The sequence below is a fragment of the Protomyctophum bolini genome (assembly GCF_963924005.1).
Source record: "Protomyctophum bolini genome assembly, chromosome: 18".
In the NCBI taxonomy this organism is placed as follows: Eukaryota; Metazoa; Chordata; class Actinopteri; order Myctophiformes; family Myctophidae; genus Protomyctophum; species Protomyctophum bolini.
Genome location: NC_137879.1, coordinates 34,835,319 through 34,861,433, shown reverse-complemented (window position 1 = coordinate 34,861,433; position 26,115 = coordinate 34,835,319). Strand labels below are relative to the sequence as shown.

The following is a 26,115-nucleotide window of genomic DNA, read 5'->3' as shown; positions in this document are numbered from 1 at the left end:
CAAGTCTGAACGCAGCTTTACACTATCCCAAATCGGCCGTGTTTAGCACCGCTCCAAAAAAGGAGTAATATTTCCACCACCGCCCTTACAGTTACCCTGTAAATACGAATAGGCCCACTTGATCTCCTACCATATATATGGGAATCATTATGTCAACATTATGTCCAATTAAGATGGCTCAGGGGCCACTATAAAAAAGTATTGTCACCTCATAGACACATGAAAAACTGAAAAAAAAAAAATTGTGGTACTCCATCTTTAAAGGTGGTGGTTTTCCCTGCGCCGTTGAAGCCCAGCAGACCAAAGCACTCTCCTTGCCCCACAGCTAGAGACAGCCGGTCCGCGGCCAGCAGAGTCCCCTGTCACAAGTTTGAACAGTGCGTTGTCCACCATCACATCATGCAACCGGCCATTCCGCAACCGGCCCGTATTTGTTCTTGAGGAAGAGAGGCGAGCCGCAGCACTTCAGCTCTCCTCCGGCCAAGATGGCCACGCGGTCGCCCTGTTGCTCGGCCTCGTCCATTAAGTGCGTGATGATCAAGATGGTGCGCCCGCGCTTCTCCCCCTGCAGCAGGTCCCAGGTGGCGCGTCGCACCAAGGAGTCCATGCCCGATGTGGGCTCGTCCAGCATCACCACTTTGGAGTCGCCGGTCAGGGCAATGCCAACCGACAGCTTTCTCATCATGCCACCAGAGAGGGTCTTTGTGCGGGCATGGCGCTTGTCCTCCAGGTTTAGGATTCCGATGATGTGATCCACTTCGGCCGGGATCCGGTCTCTGGGGAAGCCTTTCAGTTGTGCGTAGAAGAGCAGGTGCTCGCTGACTGTCAGGTTATCAAACAGGATGTTGTGTTGAGGACAGACACCCAGGCTGCGGCGGATCAGAGCCATATCGTGACAGATGTCATAACCGTTGATGTAAGCCCGTCCACTGGTGGGCGGGAACAGACCGGTCAGCATTGACAGCAGGGTTGTCTTTCCGGCCCCGTTGTGACCCAGCAGTACGGTGATCTGTCCCTCAAACATGTTTACCGTGAGGTCCCGTACAGCCTGCAGCGTCTCGTAGGCCACTTTCCGCCACTTGAACCGCTTGAATTCCTTGGTCAGATGTTTGATCTTGACCCCGGAGACGAGTCCGGTCGGTTCCTCCTCCATGAACTCACCATTCACAGCGCTCCCAGCGACCTCCTCTTCCTCTTTCCCGCTGACGGGAGCCGTGTGGGGGCTGCTGCGCCAGTAGGAGGGCAGGATGAAGAAGTAGTATGGCCGCGCTACTCCGTACTCGCCAGGGGAAACGGTGTCATGCCACCACGCCAACAGGCCGTACAGCAAGGCTTCCAGCAGCAGCATCCCCAGGACCTCGGCCATGGACCATTGTCCATGGCCCTGGGTACTGTCATTTAAGGTCACCGATTCAAACAGGTTGGACCACTGGATTCCAGTGTGGTTATCTTCAAACTCTGCAATGAGCTTGGCCCCCATTCCGATGCCCGTGTTGGAAATAAGGCAGCCAGTCCTCCCACCACCGCTTCCCCAGAACCAGTAGTTCAAGATGTAGATAAAGGGGCTTAGTGCTTCATGAGCCTCTTCGAAGTAGTTACTGATCATGAAGCTGAAGTTGATGGTGACTGCACCAAAGAGCAGCAGGAAGACAAACACCAGTGTGGGGTCACTGTAGCTCACCACAGCAGAGTCGCCCCTAACATGAATGCACAAGAGCAGAGTGACGAAGAAGACAGAGATGGAGAAGCTGAGGAGGTACGTGAGGAACCAGGCACTCCAGTGGAGCCAGTTGCTGAGACCCATCATGCGCATGTACTCCTTGAGCCCTTTCTCCTTCTCCTGCACCACGGCCACTACTATGTTGCCCGAGGTGTAGCTGAAGCCGAGCACCAGCATCATTGGCAGGAGATCTATAGAAGCAGCAACAATGAAGATTCCTACGAACAGCAAAGGCCAGGCTATTCCCAACACGGTCACCAGGATCTGACGTTTCCGCAGCACATAGTTCTTCCACAGCAGCAAGCCGAGCTGCCGCGTGAGACTCATCGGTCTGCCGTCCTTTATGTAATTTTTGCTTTCTTGTGAACGGTGTAAGGACGGAAATATGTTGTCGCTTCTTCCTTCACTGTCACTCGATCGATAATAACTAAGCATTATTTATAATGCCGACTGACATCACAGACAACGTCAGTATTCTTGTGACATCAGGCATGTCCATACAGTTATTGAGCTCAACTGACACACCCATAACTCTATGTTGTAGAATAGAAGCCACATGAAGTTCTCTCTCTCTCTCTCTCTCTCTCTCTCTCTCTTCTCTCTCTCTCTCCAGCCATGAAGAATAATCACCAGTTCTCCAGTCCTCTTGAGAAAGACTCTTATCTATAACTTCTCTCCTGTCTTATTTCTGCATGAAATTTTTTCATTCATGAAACATTTCCAACACGCACCGGTTGCGACAGATGCCATAGTGATTCATTTTCAGTGAGAAGATGTTTAGACAGGGGGTACATGAGCACATGGCCGTTCATTCGTGCTCTATCTCCGACCAAGCCACACTTACACCACACATCTCTCTATGCAAAATGAAACCTGCACACTCCCACAAAAGATATAGACTACATTGCATTCGCCAAAAATGTCTTATTTACTGTTTAAATATTACTTTTCTGAAACACGCTATTCTTGCTCAACCTCAACAGCCTACGTCAGAATCGTCATGTTGGCGTATATTACGCCAACTACGTTCACTTAATGGGGCCAGTCCTTCACAGTGACACACGCGTTACATCAACCACGCGACCGGGATGGTTTCTGTGCCTACTCTACACTGCCATCCGAAGGCCCCTCCCCCTTTCACTGCTCCTCTGTCGCCAACTACGTTCACTTAATGGGGCCAGTCCTTCACAGTGACACACGCGTTAGATGAACCACGCGACCGGGATGGTTTCTACCCCTCAATGTCGTGCCTACTCTACACTGCCATCCCAAGTCCCCTCCCCCTTTCACTGCTCCTGTGTGTGACCTGTGAACTACTCTCTGACTGCACTGTAGTCTGTAGGCGTACTCACTCCACCAACAACAAAGACACAAACAACAACGACTCATGCTTGCCACCGCCAACTGGACTGGAATATACTCTGCCATCACCCCCCCAAAAACACAATATGCCACGAAGAAAACGCAGCGCACTTTCTAAATACACGCGTGCCTCCAAACATTTGCGAGCCAGTCGCGCAAAACAAACCCAAACAGGTAAATCACACAGCATGTTGCATCCTTCTCAATGTTTCTTGCTTAATCGTTCGTTTGATTTATCCATACATCGCCCTGTGTGTGTGTCGCGATCCACACATCGCTTTGTGTGTCAAAAACTGGTTGCCATGGTTGTCATCTGCCGTAAAACAAAAAGCTGCGCATGCTTGAACCATAGAGTTATACTCTAAGGCTTGAACGAACCACGTTGTCGTGCAGACGTGTTGTTTTTCATGGCGGCGAGGAACAAATCAGCGTGGTGAAAAATGTCTTACAAACGAGGTAAAATGCGTCAAACGGAGTCTCTAAGGCTGAGGCTGTCGATAAATGAACACCTGACGTCGGTGGGAGAGGAGATATTGTGTGTTTTGGAAAAACAGCAGAGTGATGTTGGTCAGCAGAAGCTTGTCAGAGTGTTTGTGTTGGAGCGCCTCAGCACTGCTGCAGGATTCATGTTTAGCCTCTTCCAGAGAGAGATGGAGACACTAGAAACTCTGCTGGGGAGACAAGACAAACTTCTGGACGTCCTTTTACAGCCACAAGTCATATTATACAGACCAGGTTTGTTAAGCTAACAGATGATCAACATATAGGAGAATAAAATGTGAGTGGGTGGCAATATTATCACACGAAAAGATGAAATGTCCTATAGGTTCCATCCTGGAGGGAAATCTTTACGGTGATAAAATGGCCACCAACGTAATAAAAAAAAAGTCAACCAAAGAATCCTATACACAGGATCTGTATCGGCCCTGGGTCGATTCATACTCCTATTTTTGAGCCGAATAAAAGTCGGTTTGTTCGGCGCTGTAGAGCCTACAATTTGACGTCATTTGAGGTTCGGGGGGGGCGGGTACCGTCCTAAAGTCGGCTCTTCGGTGCTACTGAAATTTTCTGACGAGCCGAAATCATTTCGGCACTACAGCGCCGAAACAGGAGTATGAATCGGCCCATAGGATACCCATATCCATAATATACCTGTCTAAATACTTACATACATACAAATACAATTCTAAACTGGCCCCGGCCGTAAAACCTGAATACCACCCCTTTTCCCCCTCACTATGTTTTTTTTTGTACCTAATGATGATTTCCTGTGTTTATATTTGTACGTATTTAATTGTTATGATGAATTGAACATGGTGGGCCCTATTGTAAACAAGTGTAATACTTTATGGTGTCGTCCACAGTTAACAGTTTTGTATTGAGATGTGCTTGAAATGTACTGTAATTCTCCAATTATCTGTTATTAAATTCAATCAATCAATCAAAGAATAAATGTCATACATTTAGAAAAGCACTTTGAGTTGTTGTGCTGATGCCAACTAGCTCTTCTCTCTGTGTAATTTGTAAAGAGGGTTCCCCTGAACATGAGGAGAGGAGCTCCAGTCTGGTCCAGGAGGAACCACAACCTCCACACATTAAAGAGGAGAACATGGAAGAGGAGGCTGATGTGTCAACATTGACATTACTACGTGGGTGCCATTCTCTCCAAGGTAAAAATAAATGAAAATGAGCATCACACTAATTAATTTGAGTCTAAAGGTCATACTATAGCAGCCCATACATGCGCCTGGGTCAGATGTATGGTCGAGGGGAGTGGGTTCAGAAACAAAACAATGTTTTGGGTTTTTTTTGGGACCGATCCCCAATGTTTTTCTCAAATGAACCCATTTTGACCTGAGATCAGATTCTAAAAATGTCTTCTACATCCTGACAGATGACAGATTCTAAAAATGTCTTCTACATCCTGACAGTTTTCTGAAAAAGCTGTTTCTATGTCAGTGGTTCTTCGATTTTTCAAAAATAGCAGACCTACAAGCTCGTAGCGCCACTCGGTGGCCCGCTATGAGCTTGTGTAGATCTGCTATTTTTGAGTGTTTGCGCTATGGTGATGCGTGAACATACACGTGCTCAGGTGGGTGCCAGAATGCAGGGTGCTATTGATGATTATAAATTATTATCTGCAGCTGTTCTTTTCACACCATATAGCACAAGATGACACTATTATACAATTATAGCCAGGCTATCAATTCACTTCAATTCCTTCATTCATTCCAGGCCAGTGTGTGGAGTCCAGTCTGCAGGTGAACATGAGTTCTCCGCAACCAGTCTGTGCGAAACAGGAGCCTGACGACTACCTGGAAACCAGTACGTTTTATTCTAATTATTTCAATTGTTGTTTATAGCAAAGGTGATCACAACTATTGTGATGGTGCATTACTGCATTTAGACAGATGCAGTTTTCAATGTAATTAGTCCCGGGATGCAGGGATGGTCTTTTAAATGAGTTGACTGTGTTCCCAAAGTGGGGTCCGGCGTGGGTCTTTGAGGAAGTCGGCTAAATGATAGTTTTGGAACCAAATGGACCCTTATGGGTCTGTAACGTAACGTATGGGTCTGTAACTAATCAAAGATGACCTCTCTACTTCTATTGCTTTCTAAATATCAATCTGAACATGTTAAAGTTAAAACGTTCTTCTCGGTGCACATCGACCTACAAGGTCACGATGTGTCCGATCACGATGCCTTGTGAGTTTGTAAGTTGGCTCCAAATTTCCAATCCTCATCGATTTGGATAGTGGCTGCAAAACATGCACATCGCGTTCACATTCAACAGTGTAAAGTAATTTAGACGATCATTTTACCTAGCCAGCTTTAGCCAGACTTTTCCAAGCAGTTTTGAACATTCTTGCCTACATATAGGAAGTCACTGTAACCATATGGACCCTGCAGTACGCACGGCGCTAGGGGCTACAATAATAAAACCAATCACCGTGCCAGATGCCATTTTAAAAGAGAAGACTGCGCAAGCCATTATCCCCAGTGCAATGTTGGCTCTGCCCACGGAAGAGCGACATTGCCTTGGAATAAATGTATATTTGATACACCGATGTGATGGTATACATAACTTTAAATTACAAGATGTTGAACACGAACTCTGCAGCCACACTGCGGCACACTTGCATTGGACACCCGACGTTTGCTTCATAGGGTCTAGCCTTTGATTGCCTTTCAATAAAACCACCGTATCGGTTGGGAGGTGTATTTCACTCTGATGCATAACTTGAGAAAATGACACCGGATCGGATTAACCCATTCTGACCTGAGATCAGATTCTAAAAATGACAGTTTTCTGAAAAAGCTATGTTTCTATGTCAGTCGTTCGATTTTCCCGAAAATAGCAGACCTGCTATTTTTCAATAGCTAAAGCATAACATAATGCTAACACCATGCTGATTACTTTTGATGCAGTAATGGTGTTTTTTCTTTTAGAGCCTTTGAGGTATTATAAAAGTCCTTAAATTGTCACTTCACTGGCATCTGGGGTCCCCCCCCCCACCCACCCCCAAATCATGTGGGGACCCGCAGGTTGAGAACGACTCGTATATGAATACTCAATATTGCTTTACATGGGTGGCATGAGAAAACGTAAATAATTTATTGGGACACACACACACACACACACACACACACACACACACACACTAAGACGAGTTTGTTGGTGTGTCTTTGAACTCCTAGTTTCTCTGATTGTCGAACGTCAGCAGCCCCTTTTGAAGAACGATGTATTAACAGATTGGAGAATTACAGAGAGAGGTTCCATATGGGGCGCGGGCGCACCTTAGGGGGAACATTGGTGCTGCTGATACCCATCCGTGCAAAATTCTAACATCCGTGGCCCCGGGGGTAAGCACTTTAGATTTGAAATCTTAACGTTCATGTACACGACATTAGCTTTGTAGATTTAGCAAGGCGCTCAAAACAGTGGGAAGGTCCTCATGCTCGTTAAGAACGAGCGTCACCATGGCTAACATTTCCCCCGTATTTTCAATTGAACAGAGGTTACTATTAGAGGACTTTCCGGTAGACTGGATGGTTTAATTTACAGTGGAAGTTTCTCCCGCCACCACATCTACAACTGTTGTACCCTGTTGGTATAGTGATCGATATTCATGATTTTGATTAATATCGGTATCGGTGCTAAAAACAAATAATCGGAAAGAAACAACCGATTATTATATTTCTCATGAAATATACCAAACCAAACGTGGTGAAACAACCACTTTCATTGAAAATCCGGTTTTGATAAACTAGAACGGTGCCCGTAGACACTGACCTACTTGGTACGATGCAAGTTGTAAATGAATGAATGCCCCCACCCAGATATTATGTCTGTCTCCCTTTTATGCCCATATTTGGAGTTCTTTGTAAGGCATGCCCAAATAGTATATGCAGCCAGCTTGTGGAGTTCTGTCTTGTGTCAGGTCCAAATATGGAGTGCTGTGAGGTCAGAACAGGCCAGCTCCATTATGTGGACGCTGGGCATGGGCCCGGTCCAGAGCCCGGGCAGAGGACTTTCTGGCACGGTTCTGGACAATTACACACACACACACACACACACACACACACACACACACACACACACACACACGCACACACACACACGCACACACACTTGGTGCATTCATAGATAGATCGATAGATAGATATTGCAAATTATGCTGCTACAGTACATGTTTGCACTGTAGCAAAAAAAAAAGCTGCAATTGATGGAGGGGGGGGGAAGTGTTACTGAAACGATGTTGGTGCTTCTTGCACCAACAATTTTTTTTTTTAACTTTAATTAATCGGCTCATAATATCGGCTATCGGCTTTTTGATTGTCCACTAATCGGTGATCGGATATATCGGCCAAAAACCATATCGGTCGATCACTACTGTGGTAGTTGGAGGACATGTTTGTCTGAAGTGTTTACTTCCTTGTAGTACAACAGAGGAAACACTGCATGGAAAATGTTATGTTCAACATTTAATGGATTTCTTTCATTTTATCTTTTGCCTAAAGAAGAGCATTCCCCTGAACATCAGGAGAGGAGGCCCAGTCTGGTCCAGGAGGAACCAGAGTCTTTACAGATTAAACAGAAGCTACTTCAAAGACCAGTGGAGGATGACGGGTCAACATTGACATTACAAAGTGATGATGATGAAGGCAGAGAGACAGAGCCTCTAGCCAGCACTTCAACTCAACACATGAATACACAGGCTGATGTAGAGCACTGTGGAACATCACAACCAACTGGTGGTAACCAGCTCCTCTCTTTACACTCTTCTGAATCGGACAATACATGTGACAGTGATGATGAGTGGGAGCCAACTAGTGATAAGCAGCCCCTCACTTTACACTCTTCTCAATCGCACAATGAATCTGACACTGAAGAGAGTGAGTTTGAGGAGACCAGGGAGGGTCCATCAGATTTAAACACACTGACATCACACCATCACACATCCACGTGGAGTCACACAGGGAAGAAAAGGTTTAGTTGTACAGAATGTGGCAAAATGTGTAATAAGAAGTCACATCTTAACCAGCACATGAGGACTCATACAGGGGAAAAGCCCTTTACTTGTAAAGTTTGTAGCAAAGGCTTTAGTCAAAGGGGTAGTCTAACTTACCACATGAGGACTCATACAGGAGAAAATCCCTTTACTTGTAAAGTTTGTAGCAAAGGCTTTAGGCATAAGGGTTCTCTAATTTCCCACCTGAGGACTCATACCAGGGAAAAGCCCTTTACTTGTAATGCTTGCAGCAAAGGTTTTAGTCATGAATATAATCTAAAATCACACATGAAGACTCATACATTAGAAAAGAGTTTTACATGTGAAGTTTGTGGAAGAGGCTTTAGGGAAAAGGGTGCTCTAACTTACCACATGAGGACTCATACAGGAGAAAAGCCCTTTACTTGTAAGGTTTGTAGCAAAGGCTTTCGAATTAAAGCTATTCTAATGGAGCACATGAGGACTCATACAGGGGAAAAGCCCTTTACTTGTAAAGTTTGTAGCAAAGGCTTTCGTGTTAAATATATTCTAATGGAGCACATGAGGACTCATACAGGGGAAAAGCCCTTTACTTGTAAAGTTTGTAGCAAAGGCTTTATTCGTAATGGTTCTCTAACTTGCCACATGAGGACGCATACAGGGGAAAAGCCCTTTACTTGTAAAGTTTGTAGCAAAGGCTTTAGTCAAAAGCGTCCTCTAACTTACCACATGAGGACTCATACAGGGGAAAAGCCCTTTACTTGTAAAGTTTGTAGCAAAGGCTTTATTCAAAAGGTTGCTCTAACTTACCACATGAGGACTCATACAGGGGAAAGGCCCTTTACTTGTAAAGTTTGTAGCAAAGGCTTTAGGCATAAGAGTGCTCTAACTTACCACATGAGGACTCATACAGGGGAAAAGCCCTTTACTTGTAAAGTTTGTAGCAAAGGCTTTATTCAAAATGGTGCTCTAACTTACCACATGAGGACTCATACAGGGGAAAAGCCCTTTAATTGTAAAGTTTGTAGCAAAGGCTTTAGCCGTAAGGCTTCTCTAACTTACCACATGAGGACTCATACAGGGGAAAAGCCCTTTACTTGTAATGTTTGTAGCAAAGGCTTTATTCAAATGGATTCTCTAACTTACCACATGAGGACTCATACAGGGGAAAGGCCCTTTACTTGTAAAGTTTGTAGCAAAGGCTTTAGACTTAAGAGTGCTCTAACTTACCACATGAGGACTCATACAGGGGAAAAGCCCTTTACTTGTAAAGTTTGTAGCAAAGGCTTTAGTAATAAAAGTAATTTAAATGTTCACATGAGGACGAGTCATACAGGGGAAATGCCCTTTACTTGTAAAGTTTGTAGCAAAGGCTTTGGTAATAAAAGTTATTTAAATGTTCACATGAGGACGAGTCATACAGGGGAAAATCCCTTAACATGTGAAGTTTGTGGGAAAGCCATGTCTCATATGAGTATTCTGAAAGTTCACATGAGGAGTCATACAGGGGAAAAGCCCTTTACTTGTAAAGTTTGTAGCAAAGGCTTTGGTTCTATAAGTCATATAAAACGGCACATGAGGAGTCATACAGGGGAAAAGCCCTTTACTTGTAAAGATTGTAGCAAATGCTTTGGTAATGGAAGTAATCTAAAGGAGCACATGAGAACTCATACAGGAGAAAAGCCCTATAATTGTAAAGTTTGTAGCAAAGCCTTTGCTCATAGGGTTACTCTAACTAACCACATGACGACTCATACCGGGGAAAAGCCATTTACATGTATAGTTTGTCGCAAAGGCTTTGGTTCAAAGTCTGCTCTAACTTACCACATGAGGACTCATACAGGCCTGTGACCCGGCTACAGGGCCTCGTCAGTCGGGGGTGGGGGCGCGCCGGGCACCAGAGACGCTACAGCTGTTTGGTTTTTTTAAAATCTGAAATGTGAACTAACTAGCATGTGAAGGAATTGGACTATGTTCAGAAGTGTTTGGGGTTTTGGTGGTATGGGATGCACAATGTGTGAAAAAAGAAGGAAAAGGGGTGGTGCCAGGAATGATTGGGTGTTGTCATGGCAATGTCATTGTATGCATACAGGCACCTGAGCTCCATGTGACCGGATCTTTCTGTTGATTCCCAGTAAATTGTTTGCATTACCATTTACCTCTCGTGTCTGTGGCTTCTTTGGATCTTTATCCCTTTGCCTAAACTGGCGCAAAGCCATTGACTTGTAACGTTTTGTAACACAAGCTCTGCTGTACTGGCCGGTACTCTTACCCACTACACACACTTATGACACACGAGGACACATACAGGGGAACAACCACTTTAGTTAGAGTGAATGCGCATGCGTGTACACACACACACACACGCGGTAGAGTTTTGGTATGGAATGAACATAATATAATAATTAGGCATGCATCTCTTTGCCTAAAACACTGAATTATATAAGGACCGCAATTGGAAAAAGCCTACGCTTTGCTTCCCATGCATTTGTTGAAGAGACATCTATACATTTTCAAATGATATCGTTATTATGCTTAAATCATAGCTTTGGCTAAAACACTGACGGATAAAGTAGGCTATGTATTGTTAGCCTGGCGCAGCCACACTTCACCCGCCCCTATTGCATTATGCATATGCCCCGACGTAGCCCAGCGCAGTGGTATATTAGTATCGCAACGCGAGGCTAATGTATTGTACACATGCATTAATAACTACAGACATTAGTCTACCGCATATGTACAATTATATAGCCTACATTTAACACACAAGCTTGATTGACATTTGTAAAATAAATAGGTCAATACAAAAACTGCTACGAGGATAAAACCAAAGGCACTAAGGCTTTGGATTCTGTCAGAAAATCCCCGCAAATCGTTGCACTCTATAGTCATGTGTTCAAGACGGATCTGTCCGATATGTCATATTCCATCCTAATTGGCTAACATTGGCTTTCAAAGTTTGCAGGATTGGCCCGTTTTGAACAAAAAGCCTCAAATCATCAAAGCAGCGTGCAATTTACGTGAAATCTTTCACAGACTTTCCTATACTAGGCTGTGGCATATATCCCACCCTTTTCATATTGGCCTGTTATAGCGCGTAGCATAGGTGGATTTTTGCAAACACACATTTTTGGAACAAAATGCCTCAAATCATCCAATTGCCATCCAAGGCGTAAGAAGAAATGGCACCCTTTTCACCTTGGCGCCACCTGTGCCCCTCGGGGGACTTCATCTAGTTTTTAACCCATTCTGACCTGAGATCAGATTCATACGAGGTTTTCCACTAGGACACACACTGGTCTGATTAACCCATTCTGACCTGAGATCAGTTTCTACAAATGTCAGTCGCTCTTTGATTTTTCAAAAATAGCAGACCTACAAGCTCGTAGCGCGCCACTCGGTGGCGCGCTATGAGCTTGTAGATATGCTATTTTTCAATAGCTAAAGCACAACATGATGCTGACACCAAAATGGGTTCCCGGTCAGAATGGGTTAATCCCTTTGATATTGACATTTTGTTATAAAGCCTCTTTTAAAATAGTGTTAATGGCTAAATAAACATATCTTCTCACATGACCTTCTTGCAGTGAAGTCTTCATTGTTCTGCCTTTTAGTTATTATAAATAAAACAATCATTATAATAAAGTTTAACATTTTTGGGGGCTTTTTGCCTTTATTAGATAGATTAACAGTAGTTTGACAGGATATGGGGAGAGAGGTGGGGGGGGGGGGGGGGGGGAGACACAGAGCAAAGGTCGTCTGGATCGGGACTCGAACCCGCGACACGCTGTCAAGCTAGCCTTGATTACCAGCCTTATAGGTGCCTGCCCTGGACTGCTCAGCCGGCCCAGGCCAACAATCATTATTTTGAAGCTGAAGATACAGGTCTCTGCTCCTCAAACCTGCGGTTGGGTATTCAAGTGTATTGTGCATTATATGATATTCTCTCAACTCCCCGGGTGGTGCATAGTCTAGTTTCCTGGCCTAAGTGCCCAGCTCACATGTTCATGGAACCAAAGCCGTCTACTTCAAAACTGATGATTCTCTCTTTGACCCTCTTTTTGAAACGCGGCGGGCAGCTGTACATGCATATACATTTTGTTGTTCCACTTTTGCTTTGGCAATGTCAACGTTTATTTTCCCATGCCAACAAAGCCAATTGAATTAATACATGACAGCATGCATAGCAATCACAATGCTATCACATATTTCCGAACACTAGACGTGTGTGTTGTGTGTGTGTGCTTCCGTCCGTCTGTGGTTGTGTGATTTTACTATAGTTATATTTTTTGCAAGCGTATAGAATGAAACCATTTCACCGTTTCATTTTACACAAGAGTTAAAGATCTATCGGGGTCCATTTGGTTACCAACTCTCTTTAGCTGGGGAGCTGTCTGGAACTCCCTCAAGGACCATATGGCATGCACTGGTGGTCCCCGGACTGCTGGTTTGAGAACCGGTGACGTAGAGCAGGGGTTTTCAACTGATTATGAAGTGGCGGGGACCACCACCCTGACTGAGAATCAACCATGGGGACCACTGTTGTGTGTTGTATTGGGTGGGGGGTTCGGTATATGAGCGTGGCGCGGGGGCACATTGGTTATATGGGCACATTTCCTAATAATGGTGACTCAACCAGTCAATCCCGAATACTTGGAGATTGTCATAAATACATCTCAACTTTTCTGAAATGGGATCCTGAACCCTACCACACCCGGTCAAGTAATTTCCCCCAAATTCAAGGTACCAAAAGTTAACTCTGCAAACTACATTAAAATTGTCACTGCTCCATTCTTGGTCAAAGGTCATCTATAGCGGTTACCTACCACCGCTGTGTATAGGATTTCAACTCGGTTTGTGTGAGTTAGGAATGTGTTTCTAGAATGCATAGCCAAATGATTTAATCTCAAGCAGAGCCCACCTACTGTATATATGATGATTTCCTTTTTTCCCCCCATAGAAGTGTATTTGTACTTCTTTAAATGTTCTGATGAATTGAAAATGGAGGACTTAAGGCTGTTGCACACTGGACACGTTTTTCGGGAGAAACAGACGAAGAACGCAGCAAAAAATCCGAAAGACGCAGCAGTGTGCAGGGACCTTTAGTGCTTTTTCTGGTTTTATCCTCGTAGAAGCTTTTGTATTGACCTGTACTTTCCTTTGAACTGTACGCATTCTACAAACTGTAAATACAATTTCTATTCAATCAATGAAACCTAAAGGGCCTCCTGAGCCTCACTGCTGGGTTGGCGGGGGACACTAAAGTGAAACCGAGGTTGAGTGAGACTAGACTCGGTGACTGAAATAAATCGTGATCTCTGATCACAGAACGTGATCTGTATTGGTGTTGCGTCACAAAGGTACGCGAGGAGTGTGTGTACATTCCCCAAAGCGCATATTATAACAGTATAGCCTACGTCCCCCAAAGCGCATCAAGGTCACGGTAAACTTTATTGTCCACAAGGGAAATTTGTCTTGGGCTTTCACCCCAGCTACAGCCACACATAAAACATCAATGACAACAAAAATACATTACAGGGGAAGAGTGGAAGACACAACATTACATAATTGCACACTTAGTTGATGCTGATACAAACGATTTTTGTATATATATATATTTGTATTATATAAGCGGCCGAGCGAACTGTGGAGATCCAGACTTTTTCTGCCTTTATCAATGGCACACAGTGAATGGAGACTGGAACGGAGAATAGAGAGCGTCGGGGAGTGACATGCAGCAAAGGGTAATCGAACCCGGGACTCGAACTACAACATGACGTCACGAGCCGCGGTGAAGAGCAAACCACCGCCGCCACCGCTCCAGCCCTTCTCTCTGTTTTTACTCGCCACACCGCTCAACGTTATTTCAGCTCCGGTGGTCAGCTCACCACCGGAGCGGCGGTCACCTCACCACCGAAAGTCCAGACTATGAATAGGCCTTTACTGATACCGTTACTTTCCATTATCATTGCTACAACAAGCTTCCAGTGGACATTTTTCAATAACCAACTAGTTGACCAATACCTCATTAAAAAGTGTTTTGTGACTCACCAGTGCACATAACCTAACCATACTGTGTGCTAGTGTGGAAATGTAACTAAATCCTGTTCAACTTCTGTGTTTCAAAAGAGATTTAACTGAATGACTTCAGACCGTTTACTTCCTGTAACTCTGGAAACATTACACTCCCGAGTGTTCACTCTTATATTGCTGAGATGCTCTATATCACAAATTGTTTTATTTCCTTAAACTGAATGTATTTTTTTAATTCTACACAATAATTCCACAGATTTGACAGGTCTCATCTTTTGCATGGCTGTGCCTTTTAAAAGTCACAGAACATTTGATCGTGTTTCGTTTTACGTGATCTCATCTGAATACGTTTATACTTGATATACCAGGTTATTAATTCTATTCATGTATGCTTTGTTGATCAGCACTGTGTAAACTGAGGTGTGGAACTGTCGCTGTGCTGTTTGTCCCTGTGGGGTTTCCATACAAACAGGGTGGTCTGGGAGGAACCAGCAGGAGAAGACATTGATGTTGTTGTGCAGGGAGCAAAGTGGATTATGATCTGGTTCTGTACATGATGCTGTCTGGTAGAAAACCTTGGACGTCTAAAGCCGTTACCTTTCAAGAAATGGAAGAAAAATAACCTGTGTCCACCTTCAACCAGGCCTAAATAATTTAAGAACATGTCAAAAACATGGCGATAATATTATCTTCAATCAATCATCAATATAATGAATGTGTCACATTGCAACCAATGTCGATCGACAATTTGTTACTTTTGCATGACACTGCCATAAGGGCGTCAATTTCAAAACAAAAAGAAAAGAAAAAAAAAAGATGGAGCTAAAGGTTTCTAGCCTGGCTAATAAGCCAGACCGAATCAGCCGTTGGCAAAAAAAATTGCCTGCCGGCGGTGTGATTTGAGTCTGGTTTATTAGCCAGGCTAAAAGGTTTCTGCCCGACAGCAATGTTAGATACTACACACACTACTGTCCTCCCCTTTCATATTCTTATTTCTGAAAAGTGCTTAACATCTGTATCACTGAAAAACAACTTCAGTTTGTCTTCCATGTACCGTTTATCTTTATCAAAACAATAGGAAAAGAAAGATGTGATGCAACCATTCAGGATGATCGGCTAAAATAGTTTTCTACCGTTTGTACTGCTTTGTAACTAATACATTTAACTTTAGTATTCAACCCATTTACTAGGACTGACGTAGAAATTTAAAAAAAGTTATTTTTAAAATGTAATTTTTGCTGAAAAACCTCATGTTCCTATATCAGTGGTTCTCAATATTTAATGTCAAGGACCCCACAAATTATTATGTGATATGCCTCTGCCCCCTGAATCAATCAAAGCATACAAAGAAGAACTTAAGAAGCATATCCTTCTATAGAATAACCTTCAAAACAATCAAAACAAATATGTACAAAGCATGTAACACACACTAACATCAAAGGAAACATCGAAAATAAATGTATAAATATATACACTTTAAAGTGTATAAGTTTAAGATGGCCGGAACGTTACTAGTGTTGGAATTAACTGTCCTGTTCTCATTTATTTCTATCGGTCTTTATATAGATATTACAGACCTGTCTGTCTGTTTATATCTGTCTGTTATTGCATCTAATGAAAAGGGTATCTTTGTCTGTTTATATCTGTCTGTTATTGCATCTAATGAAAAGGGTATCTTTGAAAGACAAAGAAGAGGTCCCACACACTGTCAGACACTTGCCAAAAAGAAATAAAAGTGTCTGTCCTGATGTCTTTCAAAGATACCCTTTTCATTATGTGCTCTATTGCCCTACACACCTGTCGCACCAGCCTTTTGACGTGTGCAATGCATCAGCTTTTTTGCTATAAAGTTTTTGCATCTCAACATCTTTCTGTCTGTCTGTCTGTGTGTGTGTCAGTGTGTCTTTCTCAGCATGTAGACGATCTTGTGAAACTTCAGCCTGGTGGCGACATCCAGTGCCGTCTCCCCACACTAGAGGTAGAGACAGAGACAGGACAGATGTGTCATGTTTGCATAAAACCAAACCAACAGATCATTCCAAACCAGCCATGTTATTTGTTCAAGGAATACACTTCAAAGGACAGTCCACCGTGCCAAGAATGATAATGTAAATGTCCTTTTAAAAAATCGTGGCAGTTGACCACAGGGTGGCACTATTTAGCTATTAATAGGGTTATAGTTTTAAACTTGATCATCCTGAAGAGTATAGTTGCAGGGTCTCTTGAAAGGCACTTCAAATGCAATTCATGTTAGGGTTTGTTCAAAGGTGACACAGAGGCCCTCCAGAACAACTCAAGAAGCAAGCACCTCACTCAAACCAAGGTTATTTTACACGGTACTTCAATTTAATTCACGATGCTATGGAAACACATGAACATGACTGGACATGATGCTACTCTGAACAACGACAAGTACGCTGGTGAGTAGAGGACTATAATATTATAATATACCGTTACTTCTGTTCTTACAGTAGCCAGAGGGTATACGCATGCATAAAGTGAATGGGAAATCGAGTGGCAAAGTGAGTTTAATGTTGTTTAACCGCGTCGTTTAATGCGATCAGATTTTTGCCCCAAACTTCCCACATAACTTCTGGGTATGATGATGATGTCACTCCCATACCCTCTATTCTAGATGGTAACAGGAGAGGTGGGGGCACCAAGGAAGAGCGGGCACCTCTGTGTTAAATAATATATCATTTGGAAAATGTTTACGTAAAAGTAAAGAATACATGATCAGAACGTGCTTAAACGTTCGACAATTAAGGCCTACATTGTCAACAATTGCTACGAACTCATTTTGGGATAAAATTGAGTCTGATCTTAATGTACCGTGCATATTCACATCATGTATACTTTATGTATTTGACTTTCTTTTATTTTACATTGACAATATAGCCAATTTTTCTTTGAGGTGCCCAGATGTCCCTAGATATACTACTATATATCCCAATACGCAGCGTGTGACATCATCATCATCATTATCCAAAAAACGACTTTCTGGCCTTGACAGCCCATACATCCGTACAGAAAAGTTGTATTTTATTGCATCAAACGACGATTTTGCCACTCGATTTGCCATTCACTTTATGCATGTGCATACCCTCTATATACTACCACCTATCCTGTATCCTAGCTCTGGTCCATACTCCATAGCTCTAATGCGTTGCATTTAGAGCTATGTTACTCTCAACTTCCAGCAGTCGCATGAATGCAGACCAGCCTCTCCTCTTTAGCGTAAATAAAAAGAAAGTTTTTTCTACTCACCAAAACAAAGGCGGGTTGTGTCATTAGAAAGCCTACTTTCCTTAGTGGACGCACTCACTCTGAGCCCCCCACCACACGTATAAACGGTACTTTTTGGCCAAAAGGGGATTCCGTTTCCACCGGGAAAAAAATACTTTTTGTTACTCCACTGCGCCTTCTACCGATATTGCCCAGAGAATTGCCTCATAGAGAATATTTTTCCTCCGGTGAAAAAAAAAATCGCTTTCTGGCCAAAAAGTACCCTTTATACGTGTGGTGGTGGGGGGGCTCAGAGTGTTTCCACTAAGGAAAGTAGGTTTTCTAATGACACGACCCGCCGTTGTTTTGGTGAGCAGCAAAAACGTTCTTTTTATTTACGCTAAAGAGGAGAGGCTGGTCTGTATTCACGCGAGCGGCGGGAGTTGAGAGTAACATAGCTCTAAATGCAACGCATTAGAGCTATGGACCAGAGCTACTATATGTATCCATAGTTATTGGTGTACTGTTGAATGGCGTGTGTAACGTACGTACATTGTTTTGGATTTCCATATCAGGGTTCTTGTCCAGCAGCAGAGGAAGCAGTCGTTCACTCTTCCTCTGACACACATAGTGGAGTGCTGTGTTACCTTTCTGCAACGATAAACACACAGCGCATTTATACATTCATACATATTGTACTGAATATCAGTGGTTCTCAACCAAATACTTATCGATGTGGGGGTCCTTGACTTGAAAAGGTTTGAGAGCCACTGTATAGTTACTGTAGTAGAATGTTCAGAACAGTGGATCGAGTGATAAATATATCGATATAATGTGGAATGTTCTGGTAGTCTTACGTAGTCGACAGCATTGATGTCCACCTCAGAACTCAACACCAGCTTCAGAAGCTTCACGTTCTTCCTCTGCTTCTCCTCCTACACACACGCGCGCACACACACACACACACACACACACACACACACACACACACACGCATTATAATCTGTTTTGTTATAATCTCATTATAATGTGTTCTAAAATCTTTTTTTATATAATTGTCTTCTATTCTAATGTGTTTTTGAGGGCCCCTCCAATAATGCATGGCTTTTGAAGATATTATGGCAGCCAATTTTTTTTTATGTTTGTTCAGAGCACTTATGACGTAAATCCTTTGCCAACCCAGTCTATGGACTTTGAGGATAACATTACAATGTTTGTTTAGAGCACTTTACAGAGCCCTTTAGAGCCAGCAAGACTTTAATGTTTGTTTAGGGTACTAAATGACGACGTAAGACGTCATGTGGCCGATATAAATACAGTGGGCCCGTCACTTCACACAAGTGTGATTTTTATCGTCTGTTCTTCTATCCCAGGTGTGGCCCACCTTCACTTAATGTTAATACCAGAATACAGATATTGTATTGATTTCAGCTGTTACAATTCCTAACCCGCTTTAATTACTTCATGACTATACTATTAAATGACTAGTATGTCCAAGTGTCCAATGTAGTTATTTTTAACAGTTCATAAAGTTAACGTAACTATAACGAAACGCATTTGAAATTCAAGGTTACTTTTCAGGATTCCAATTCAAAAATAGCAAAACATTATTCAGGTTTTCAATTAAAATATAGCAAAAATAGCTGATCAAAACGCGTCGCGTTGCGGCGCGTTTTGAGCTTGTAGATCAGCTTTTTTTTAATACGACAGTAATATGCACTGTGGCCCTCTGGAGTGAGTGTGGAACCTTGCCTTGCCATCATCAAAGCTTCCCACCCCTGTCCTGTTCCTATAATATTGTGTTCGAGACCGTACAGTAGTACACTAAGTACAGTAACATGATGACTGTTCCACTGTGTTCCAGACAGACAGTACAGTAGTACAGTACCACTGTGTTCCAGACAGTACAGTACAGTACAGTAGACAGTACAGTACCATGATGAAGAAGCCTATCAGGAGGATTGGCATCAGAATGATGATCATCAGATAGTCCAGGAAGGTGAAGGTTCTCTTAGCAGCATAGTGAAGAACTGTCCTCCGTTTCTGAGAGAGAGAGAGAGAGAGAGAGAGAGAGAGAGAGAGAGAGAGAGAGAGAGAGAGAGAGAGAGAGAGAGACAGTCAGTCAGTAAGCGTTCATTTTGACAGCAGATTTTGGTATCGTTTTAGTCATTCAGTCTGTTGAATAAAATTCGATTCGTCACATTTTAGACTAAATAATAATAGGATTTTAGCGAACTAATTCTACAGTTGATTTGACAAAGTGTGTCGTAATGCCCGATTTATACTTGGCTGTGTGCCGAAAATAATATAATATAATATAATAATATTATAAAATGGTAAATGGTGTATTTATATATATATAGCGCCTTTTATCCAAGGCACTTTACAGAGATTGTGCATTACATTCACCCACACATTCGTACACTGATGGCGGGCGGAAACCATGCAAGGCACCAACCAGCACCATCCATCAGGAGCAATTAGGGGGGTTCAGAGTCTTGCTCAAGGACACTTCGACACTAACTCTGGGGGAGCCCGGGTTTGAGCTGGCGACCTTGTGCAGGTTTACCATCCGGCCACTCTACCCCTGAGCCACTACCGCCACTCTCTAAAAAATAATAATATAGCATTGTGAGCTTGTAGCTCGGCTATTTCAGAATGTGGCACACACGTGTGTGTGTGTGTGTGTGTGTGTGTGTGTGTGTGTGTGTGTGTGTGTGTGTGTACTGTGTAGACATAATTGTCAGTATATTTAGTCATAGTTTAAGCCATCATTTATTTAGTTTTTGTCCAAGAAAAAAAAGGTAGTTGACGAACATTTTTTCGTCTTAGTTTTAGTCATGTAACAGTGGGTCACACACACACACACACACACACACACACACAGGCCCGTCTGTCTGTCTGTCTGTCTGTCAGTCAGAGATCATTAATTGTACATTGGACACAGCCGTACCTTGTTCCTTATAGAGACATCGGCGTTGTTGTCCAGCAGGTACTGCACCAGCCTCACGTTACCACGGCGATAGGCTACGATTAGGGGCGTGTCTCCGCCACGTGCCTCTTGAACGTTGATGCTTTTGGGGTCGTTCTTCAACAGCTGGTGGAGACGACGCAGGTCTCCTTCATAGGCTGAGAGACAGGCAGGCTACAGGAGAGGAGAGGAGAGGAGATTATAATTTTACTTCCTGCAGGGGCCGGTTCCTCCGGTTCCATAAAGGATAAAGGTGCTATTATAAATGCACCATCCTGGGAGTCCAGAGGTCTCAGGTACGATTCCAGCTCTGAGCAATGTGTCAAAGTGTCCCCTGAGCAAGACACTTAACCGCTAACTGCTCCCCCCCCCCGTGCTCCTCTGCAGGCAGCACTCAGCTGGGTGAAGCTGAAACAGAATTCCCCCCCCGCGGGGCGAAATAGCTAGGTATCCAAAACAAATATTTACCATTTTAGTATCCAGTGTTGTATACTTTGACTGTATGATAAAGAACAGGTTCTGACAGCCGCACCTTACAGCGCACACACTTTCACACGCTTTCACACACACACACACACACACACACACACACACACACACACACACACACACACACACACACACATACAGAATAAGCTGTGCAAACCTTGCATAGCCCTGCAATAATATTGTGGGTTTTAATGGAGGTGTCACGACAAACGATTAGCAAACCTCACATTACATACGGCAATCACTGCTCAGTCTCACATAATGTACAGTTCAGGCTATATTTCACCTGATAAATATTTCATATTTTCAGCTGAAAAGTGAAAATGTAATTCGGGGCAAGGAGCAGATGTTCTTACTCAGCCACATTCCAGTCCAAGCTGGTATGAACTGACTTCAAAGAAAAGTCTAGTCTGCTGCCAAAATACCAACCTGAAGAAATCACCCGAGTGATTAACTGAAACATTGTACTAACTACACTATATAATGACAACTCGTGTGACAACAGTATTTTTGGAGGGAAGAGAGAACAAGACTATTCTGAGACATGTCTCAGATATGTAAAATTACTGTTGGGTTGGTTTTAGGTCAAAATGAGTTTGTCATTAATGACAACAATTGTTAACCGTCAATATTCAACGGTCCTTTCGCTTATTCACTACTAGACAAGACTGGTCATGTGAATGATATTCACATGACTAGTCTAGTGAACCACTTCTATAAAAACAAAACACTGACTTTAGAGGGACACGGAAACTGCCATTTAATTCTTAAAACAAAAATTAACAATAACACATTTGAATGATTTTTCCTCCAAGTAAAGAACATATAGTACCATATATATTCCACCCCAGCCTAGACTAGTCTCAATTCTGTAAACTTACATAAGCAGTGAACTGATTTGATTCACATTAGCTTCACTAAAGGTGTATGTTCCATTTAGTTCAGCTGTGTTCACCATTATAGCTGAACACAAAATATCTAGTAAGCCTATAGCTTTGGGCAAAGCTAGCCTAGGCCTACTAGATATTTTGTGTCACATCAACATAAAACAGCAAAACAGATGGGTTTTGAGTGCAATTTGTACATCACACCAAATACTTGATTATCCACCAATGTGTAGCTTTTTCACAGTTGTAGGCTATTATACATTTGCTATAGCCTACTGTGTTTCATTCAGCCATTCAATGTTGTCAAACTCAAACACATTCTCATTTAGCCTACTTTACCAACCAGATTATAGGTACTGTACCAACAATTCTCAGTAGCCTATAGCTTTATTTTTGAAATAGCTTACCCGGTAATTGTAGTGTTTACTATAGTAAAAACGTAAAATGGTCTAGTTATGAAGATTATAGCTCTGATATATAGTAGCTACATTTTCTATAGCAGTTGTTGCCCAACAACACATCACAAAAAAAGATAATTTTTCAGGCGCACGTATACACACACAAACAGTTCTAAAGTGTAGACAGACCGACACACACACACACACACACACGCACACACATGCACACACAGTAGCCTCTCTCTCGCTGCGCGCGACACAAACACACGCGGCACGATCGAGTCACGACTTTAGTTTTCTTTTGTCACTTAGAAGTGGATCACAATCATTCAATCATCGACATCTGATCGTACCTCTGAATACGCCAGCCCCATGTCTCTGTCTGCTGCTGCTGTTGCTGCTGCTGACGTGAACACACAAGTCAAGAAGACACGCGGACAGTAAATCTGATGATGTACTGTGGGAGATATAATAATCCTTCTGAAATGTACAGTTGATCAGATGATCCATTGACGTGTCCCCGTTTTACTCATCCTTCCTTTCCTTCAGTCAGATTAGCCTGGAGAGAGACTGGTAGTATAGGTGTGTTCTTGTTCAGTCGGTAACTTTGTTACATGAGTGAGTCATGAGTCATGTGTGTCAAACCGTCTCTTCTGCCTGCAGCCAGTCTGATGACAAACTAAAACAGTTGTAACCTCGCGTCACCGCACCAGGACGTGTTTGCACTAGTAGGCCTACCTAATTCTGATCCTGTCTAGAACCCGCCTACTGTCGGTCTGCATCTTCGAGCCTATAAACTCTAGTCTAAAGGTCTGCATATTACACACTAGGGTGACCAGATGTCCCCCTTTGCGTGGGGCAGTCCCTCAGCCAGGACTTTTCAGGCGTCCCACAAATTGAGACCATGTCCCACATTGTGACTGGCAGGCCTCACTGCTGAAATGCCTTAATAGTTGGCTGACTCTTGCCTCTTTCCTGCAAGATGTGTCATTATTATGTCTGTTAAAATAACATGAGAAATATCCCCTAGGGCCTAGGCTATGGTACCAATTAGTCGGCCATACCACCCATGACCAAAATTTGCATTTAAAACAAAATGTGAGACATCAGACAGGTTTGAACTGCATGGCCAAATTGTGTCCTTAGTGTCTTGAGTCTTTATAGACGGAGCTTGAAACAGAACCTGTATTCTAAGTTGAGATTCTGGTTGGTTTACATTACATTACTGGTCAGGTCAGTGGAGCTTTTTGAGGCAAGCCCGGCATGTATTGTATATGGTATCATTCATTTGCCTTACATGCTGATGCTTCCATGGGGTTGTGGGGATACATGGTGCATCAAGGTTACGGAAGTCCATATTTTCATCAGGGTGAAGTAGTGGGAGAGAAGTGACGGTATTTCACATTTCACGTTCATACCTATGTGGGGGATAACCCTAGTATGTCCACTAGAGGGTGCACAAGGGCCAGGTTTTGGTGAGATATTATTGAACAGCAATGTCCGTGTTAACCTATGTGACTATGAGTACCAGTAGGGGCAAATGTGACGCTGTTGTGCCAGAAACAGAGAGAGAGATATAGTTCGTGTGTGTGTGTGTGTGTGTGTGTTTTAAATATTTGCATTGCTGTATGGCATTACGCACAGCTTCATTTGAATTATTTATCCTGTGGTCCCTATATGAGTTCGGGCCAGCATGGCCTAATACTCACAAAGTGTACAGAGCTGAAATGTGGTCTCACGTTGTCGTTCCTATACTAAACTAAAACAGACAACAAGCTAAAGGAGCTCATGAACACGTTCAAATTGATTTTCTGCTTCACCTCTGTTGCATGATTAAAGCGGCACCATATGTAACTTTTTAACTTTTTAATTTAACCAACGTAATCAAAAAAGTCAATCAAAGAACAAGATTCCTTTACAGGATCTCCTCACTGGTCAACAAAAGCACCTTGAAGACCTTAACAGGAGCCCTCGGTTTCTTTGACTATGCATGCACCTCTTGGTACCACAGCACCTCAAAGGCCCTTAAAACAAGGCTCCAGACCTCCCAAAACAAACTGGTCAGGCTCCTACATGGCCTCACCCCCCGAACCCACCTCACCCCTGCCCACTTTGACAGGCTGGGATGGCTTAGGGTCGACGACAGAGTACAGCATCTTGCAATGGGTCTGGTCCACAAGATTCGATACACCACCAAGATACCCATGTGTACCTGTCTAAATACTTCCTTAATGTAAACGAAGTCCACACCCACAACACCAGAGGGAGTGCAACAAACCATGTACAACCCAGATTCGGCACAAACAACAAGGGACTAAATTATTTTCGCTCCTATGCCACCAAAATGTGGAACGCCCTACCAACAGCCATTAAGACATGTGAATCCCTTGACTCCTTCAAAACCGCTCTCAAAGGGCACCTACGGACGGCTGCAATTTGAAACTGGCACCCATAAAATCTGAATCCCCCCCCTTTTCCCCTCACTGTATATGTTTATTTTCCCTTTTTGCTTCCTTTATGATGAATTCCTGTTCTGTTAGAAGTGTCTATTTGTACGTCTCTAAATGTTTTGATGAATTGAACATGGTGGACCCTGTTGTAAAGTGTAATGCTTAATTGGGTCGTCCACTGCAGTTAACAGTCTTTGTATTGAGTTTGTGCTTGTAATGTACTGTAATTCTGCAAACTGTTAATAAATATTTCAATCAATCAATCAAAGTGCAACCACTCCAAGGAACAGCTTTGTTCGTGTTCACCTATGTGTTCACCTATGTGGCCATGAGCACCAGCATATGACTATGAGTACCAGTAGGGGTGCTGTTGTGCCAGAAACAGAGAGAGATAGTATTAGTGCTGCTCTGTTGCCTGCTAATGAGAGAGAGAGAGAGAGAGAGAGAGAGAGAGAGATAGAGAGAGGAGAGTAGGGGGGAGAGGGGAGTTGCACCACTCAGTTCACACGGGTGTGATTTTTGAGTGGTGCAACTACTCCTACAACCAGCAATGCCTGTGTATGTACACATGTATGTATGTGGCATGTCCACGTTCACCTATGTGGCTATGAGCACGAGCATATGACTATAGGGTACCAGTAGGGGGCGCCAGAAACAGAGAGAGAGATAGTGCCGCAATGTTGCCTGCTAATGATAGAGAGAGAGAGAGAGAGAGAGAGAGGTCAGTTCATACGGGTGTGATTTTATGTTCTCTTTGACATGCTCATTTAATGTTAGATTCTTCAACCCTTCTGGAGGTTATGCAAAAACGGAAACGCATTTCATTTCACCCACCTCTTTACGCCTGTAAACCAGTGACGTGACAACAAAGTTTCTAAAGTTTATATCTTTGAAAAAAGAAAAAATAATATTCAAGCTTCAAGCTCCCAATGTGTTGCTGTAACGTAATCAATTTATTTTTGCCATTCTTAGTGCGATGGATGAATGGTGATGTGCAATAAATGTATATTGAATTTTACATTGAATTTTCATTGAACCACGCCTGATTGATTGATTGGTTGAATATACTTTATTAGACAAAAATGTAA

General features: G+C 43.1%; 1 protein-coding gene across 1 annotated transcript; it reads right to left on the bottom strand.

Moving 5' to 3' along the window:
• Positions 1 to 9,468: 9,468 nt before the first annotated feature.
• On the bottom strand, positions 9,469 to 23,250 carry ankrd22 (ankyrin repeat domain 22). Its single transcript, XM_080788527.1, has 7 exons — positions 22,931 to 23,250; positions 20,786 to 20,977; positions 19,768 to 19,875; positions 18,690 to 18,767; positions 18,385 to 18,483; positions 15,402 to 16,579; positions 9,469 to 9,543 (listed from the first exon to the last, which is right to left on the bottom strand). Exons 1-6 carry the CDS (start codon positions 22,949 to 22,951, stop codon positions 16,502 to 16,504), a joined length of 576 nt encoding a protein of 191 aa, XP_080644653.1. The 5' UTR covers positions 22,952 to 23,250; the 3' UTR covers positions 9,469 to 9,543; positions 15,402 to 16,501.
• Between the last annotated feature and the right edge of the window lie 2,865 nt (positions 23,251 to 26,115).

Bases quoted from the DNA above. Each gene is read 5' to 3' on its own strand.
- ankrd22 (XM_080788527.1), bottom strand. From the start codon at position 22,951: ATGGGGCTGGCGTATTCAGAG. The intron at 20,978-22,930 runs GTACGATCAGAT...CCTCTCCTGTAG, and splicing joins TGGGGCTGGCGTATTCAGAG to CCTGCCTGTCTCTCAGCCTA. The intron at 18,484-18,689 runs GTAAGACTACCA...TTATCGTTGCAG, and splicing joins ACATCAATGCTGTCGACTAC to AAAGGTAACACAGCACTCCA.